Genomic DNA, 5,179 nt, shown 5'->3' with positions numbered 1-5,179 from the left:
TTCAGAAACAGCTAGAGTTCTTCACTCATCCGTATTTATAAATTAGTCTATTAGGAGAGAACATAACTACTTGGAGTAAAATGTTACATCCAAGGTTCAACTGAATCCTAAATAATTCCGAAACAGTCCATCGCGCATCAAACACGTTACAGGAGCATACTTTCATGAGGACAAGCATGAAAATCATTACGATAATAGTACCCGAAAAATGGCACCAAATAAAATGATGTAAGCTCTAACATTTCATCACAAATCGAATGGCCATCATTTAGTAATCTCATTTATAAAATGGACGTTCAGAATGGAGATCAATGTCCCTAGGAAACGTACTTTTTCCGTGAAAACTAGTCATTTTGAGTGCCGTATCGACATTTGACTTCCTTACCTTCAATGAGTTTCTCCACAGCATCTGAAGGAAGGCCGATCATCTCCAATGTCTTCTCCCCACACTTCTAATGAAGTCTCGACACTGTGTGCTTCTTCAGAAGGATTCGTAGGACGGCAATCTTGGGAGATGAATGCGCAAACAGGCCACTCATCGGCTTTTAACAACTCACAGTACTCTGGAATCTGGGGATCTGTTGCCGAGAAGAGAGCACTCCTAGAACCTGCATTGATATTGAATGATGGAAAAAATTATATCCCAATTCCCCTTATCCCTATTCCCATTAAAGTTTCTATGTTTTAGCAATATATTATCAGAAAGCTATTTTCTTTACATCAAACAGCGAAGCTTTATTGAAAATCATCTAATCATGTTCATGAAAAATCTTCAATAAATTGGGAATCCGAATTTTTCTTCAGCCTTCTAAACCAGAAGGCTTGTGCACATGGCAACATTCATCGAAAGATTAACTAGCTGTTCTACTTGAAAGAACCTCTAGAACGGATCTAATGGTGATTTGTGAAATTGTTTAGTGTTTCCGAAGATTCAATATTTAAAGGAGCAGCTGATAGCAGAAAAAGTTTCAGGTGCATTGATGCTTCCAAAAGATCAAATAGAAACTTTTAAGCAAAATAATTAGTTTACAAGAGACTAAGATGGAAGAAATCAATAGATGGTTAAACTTTCATGGGGTCCTTTTGTATTGGAAGATGCTTGCAATGTATGACATCATGGTAGAAAATACATTTGGCTTACAAAAAGAATGTAGATTACAAAAAGGTTTTAAAAATAATTCAAATTTCTAACCCCAGAAAAATGAAAACTCTAAAACATTACTTTGGCATGACAATCATTTAAATGATGATAGATATGCTTAATAGAAAATTATCAAGAAAACACAACTGAACTAATATTGGCAAAAACTTACCCTCCTGAGGACTGAAGAAATAGGGTATTAGATGATAACCAACTTGAACAATTCTGGGAAGATCCCGAGCCTGCATTTAAACACAGAATTTACAGCAAAATAACTTCAATATTTTCAATGACATAAACATAAAAACATAATGAATTATGTGATAAGGATGAATGTAAGAACCCACAGCTGAGTGATATGATGAGCTACAAATACTGTTTGCAGCAAATGAAAGCACGTGCATCAAATAATTTAGATTAGCTTAGCAAGCAAATAAATATAAGTCACCATCCATGCATGGACTCTTCATTTTCCATAAAGTACTCATGCATCACAATTGTATCCAACACAATTTCAGATATGTGCACTAGGGTATGCTCGAAATATATGGAGAAAATGAGGGGGGGGGGAATGAACATATTCACGTGGTACACCAGATATCAGACACTCACCCCCGATTCCAAGCAACATGGGTTATCATAGTTCAAGAAAATAGTTTTAACAATGAGCAGTTCACCTTTATTATTTAAAAGAGAGACTCTTGTCTTTACACACATCCTTTCCAAGATTGTCTTCTATGAGAAAAATAGGCATGTAAATGCATGGGGAACCATGGGAACAACACATTCATCTTCAAGCCCAATAGAAAATCAAATGCAGATAACTGAAAGATTTTATGTCCAACATTATAGTGAACAAGGGTCATGTTAACAATGATGATGGTATGCAGACCATTAAGAAGTTGTCCAATCAATATTTCCAAAAGCAGTTGCTAAACTCCTTGTTTTTTATGGCTCAGTTGCATGCACCCTTAAATTTATCCTAACACAATAATACCAGTTTGACCTTCCAAATCACAGAAAACTCAGAGAGAATGATCTACACCATGTGGTCTACATAGATGTCATGTTGATAAATAAACAAATAAAATGTGTACTTTTAACTAAAAGAAACTCCAAGAATATGACTAAATTCTCAACTTCAACTTTGCCAAATATAACAATTAAACACACATCAACAGGCCAAATAGACATCAGACATTATAACTTGCTAGGGAATTAAAGCTGAATATAAATTTCGATAAAAAAAGTAAAAAACATTTGTTTCAAATAGTTTTTTAAAGAGTAAATATCATGTATAAACTTCAAGTTATTAGGCCTTCTTCAGGAAGCTTTGTCTTTAGTATGGTCAATAAGCGTGGTTTTGTTCGGCAAGGAACTCCAAAAATTTTGTTAATCCTAATACTGATACAAGATTTTATGAATATAATGGAATGCTAAGGCTATTTTTTTTTTTCATATTTCTATACATATATTTTGCATGCATTCAGAAGGAATATCATTTTATCTGCGTAGACCTATGTTTTTCGACAATAATCACAAAATCCTTTCTTCTGAAGCGGCAAAAATAGTTAGCTCGTCATCTGAAACAGTAACAGCACTAGGCAGACAAATTTTGTATCGTAATGTTTTATGTTGAAGAAGAAAAGCAGGAAGAATCTTGGAATGGAAATATGCAAACATTCGAGTATTGACCCTCCTAATAAAAGATGGAGAAAACTTACAACATTTGTGTGGACAATTCCAGGTGATGCACACACAACATTAACACCAGCCTCAACAGGTAGCCGTTTGTGGAGGACACTGCTAAACATAACCTGCAAGCAAAGGCACCAGTTTCCCAAGCCATTGTCAGTGTAATATATTTTACTTTACATCTTGAATATATCAACATTTTATTTCCCGATGATCAGTTAATACAACAGGATGAAAAAGCATGTATGCTACTGAAAAACTCGCGGTTGCAATGGGTTGAGACTTGAGAGACCAATTTGTCAAATTAAGCAATCTCTGCATTTAAATTTAAAGTTGTAACTTTATTCCCAATGGGGCATCTGAATTGTTAGCAATTAAAATTTTAATTAGGTCTCAAATTCAGCCCAAGAGAATAAGAATGGGGTTTGGAAAATGAGAAACTCTCCTTGGCTTTGTTATACAAAGTGATAATGTGATATTCCAAATTAAATTAACCTGAATTAAAGTTGAGAATAAATTTGTCATTAGGAGTGTAAGTATACCAGTACCTTGATGGAACAACTCATGATCATGATCAGTTACAGCTTGTTTATGTTCATTTATAAAGCTTAACAAATAAGTTCAAACAACCTTCTTAGGATCATTTAATAAACATGTAACATAGGTAAGCTCAACCTGTTTATGTTCACGAACAAGCTTGATAAAGTGTTTGTGAACCAAACTGAAAAGCTTGACAATAACTTGTTACTTGTCAAGTTGATTAAATTTTAACTCCAATATCTTCAGATACAAATGAAGTTATGATTTAAGAAATTTTTTATTGAAAAGTAGACATAACATAGATTGAAGTTCATTTGTAAATTTTGTAAAATATTGTTGCAAAGTTATTTTCTATATGCCCACAAAACACACAAACAGGCAAAAGATTTTTCTGGAAACATAAACTAGAAAAGAAATCCGCTCCTTATGCCATGAATCTCATATTAGATGGCAACACGAAGGGGCATTACAAGGTAAGCTGCCTATTGAGTCCAAAGGTGAAACCGAAGACGTGATGTAAACAACCATAATTCAACGAAAATTTAAAGTCAGTCGACTGTTAAAAGGAAATGAGATGACTTATGATATTACCTGTGCTAGCTTGCTGCTAGTATATCCCAACAGGCTTGAGTATTTTCTTTTCCCATTAACAGCATTCATGTCTTCTGTATCAACGAAGCCAACATAATGCATCTACAAAAGGGATAATCAAATTCATCATGAAAAAATAAGCATCTGCATTTTCCAAAACAATAATGACATTACTAAAGATAAAGTTTATGATAACATGAGTCTTATTCTGGCATATTCTCTATTTCATTTTTTTTCAGCCCGTCCTGTCCAGCTATGGTAAGAAATTTGAATAGTAATGCAAACTAGAAAAAATAAGCATCTGCATTTTCCAAAACAATAATGACATTAATAAAGATAGAGTTTATGATAACATGAGTCTTATTCTGGCATATTCTCTATTTCATTTGCAAACTATCCACAATGGACATCTGAAATTCACTTTTAAGAACTATGCTTAGTGCAAATAAGAACACAAGACACACCCAAGTTCATTTGAACCGAAGGGAACTTACAACGGAATTGACATTAATGATTCGACTTGGAGATCCTTTAATTAGGGAAGGCAAAAGCAATACTGAGAGCAGTGCTGGAGCCAGGTGATTCACTTGCATGTGTGCCTCATACCCATCCTTTGAAAACTTCTGGGGTTCTGCATATGGCAAGTTGAAACATAAATCTCCATCTTCTGGTTCCATATAAAGGGCTTTATATCAACAATTAGTAAAAATAAATAAATAAACTGACGAACCTCCAATTGAAAAAATCCCGGCATTATTAATGAGAACGTGCAATGGTCCAGGACGAGCATTCCAGGCATTAGCAAAACTTACTACAGAATCCAAGGATAGAAGATCAAGTTCCATGACCTCGATGTTCAAAGGGAGCCCATGCCAAGAGGCAGACCACTGATTAATCAACTCATGAGCTGCCTTTGGATTCCTCACGGCCATCACGACGTGCGCGCCGGCTTCGGCCAATTGCCTGGCGATCTCCTTCCCGATGCCGCTGGTGGAGCCGGTCACGACGCAGGTGAAGTCGGTCAAGGGCGGCAGTTCTAATGGGTTCTGAAGGTGACTCGCCATTATCCTCTGGAAAAGCATCTCGTAGATCACGTACATCCATCCTCTCAGCCATTCGATCCAACCCAGCCCTTCCTTCTTCTTCGCCATTCCAGTCGAATGCAAAAGATTCTTTTTTCTACTTTTTTTTTTCTTCTTTTTTGTGTGTTCT

General features: G+C 35.5%; 1 protein-coding gene across 1 annotated transcript; it reads right to left on the bottom strand.

Moving 5' to 3' along the window:
* On the bottom strand, positions 1 to 5,179 carry LOC120185058 (dehydrogenase/reductase SDR family member FEY-like). Its single transcript, XM_039189386.1, has 6 exons — positions 4,698 to 5,179; positions 4,462 to 4,598; positions 3,968 to 4,069; positions 2,866 to 2,958; positions 1,314 to 1,383; positions 1 to 608 (listed from the first exon to the last, which is right to left on the bottom strand). The coding sequence occupies exons 1-6, from the start codon at positions 5,116 to 5,118 to the stop codon at positions 388 to 390; spliced, it is 1,044 nt and encodes a 347-aa protein (XP_039045317.1). The 5' UTR covers positions 5,119 to 5,179; the 3' UTR covers positions 1 to 387.

The sequence above is a fragment of the Hibiscus syriacus genome, unplaced genomic scaffold (assembly GCF_006381635.1).
Source record: "Hibiscus syriacus cultivar Baekdansim isolate YM2019G1 unplaced genomic scaffold, ASM638163v2 tig00112988_pilon, whole genome shotgun sequence".
Lineage (NCBI taxonomy): Eukaryota > Viridiplantae > Streptophyta > Magnoliopsida > Malvales > Malvaceae > Hibiscus > Hibiscus syriacus.
The sequence above is the reverse complement of the archived record's forward strand: the minus strand, read 5'-3'. Positions and strand labels throughout refer to the sequence as shown.

Coding starts and splice junctions, on each gene's coding strand:
- LOC120185058 (XM_039189386.1), bottom strand. CDS start 5,118: ATGGCGAAGAAGAAGGAAGGGCTGGGTTGGATCGAATGGCTGAGAGGA. Junction 4,599..4,697: donor CGGGATTTTTTCAATTGGAG/GTTCGTCAGTTT, acceptor TGCCATATGCAG/AACCCCAGAAGTTTTCAAAG. Junction 609..1,313: donor TTTCTTCAGTCCTCAGGAGG/GTAAGTTTTTGC, acceptor ATATCAATGCAG/GTTCTAGGAGTGCTCTCTTC.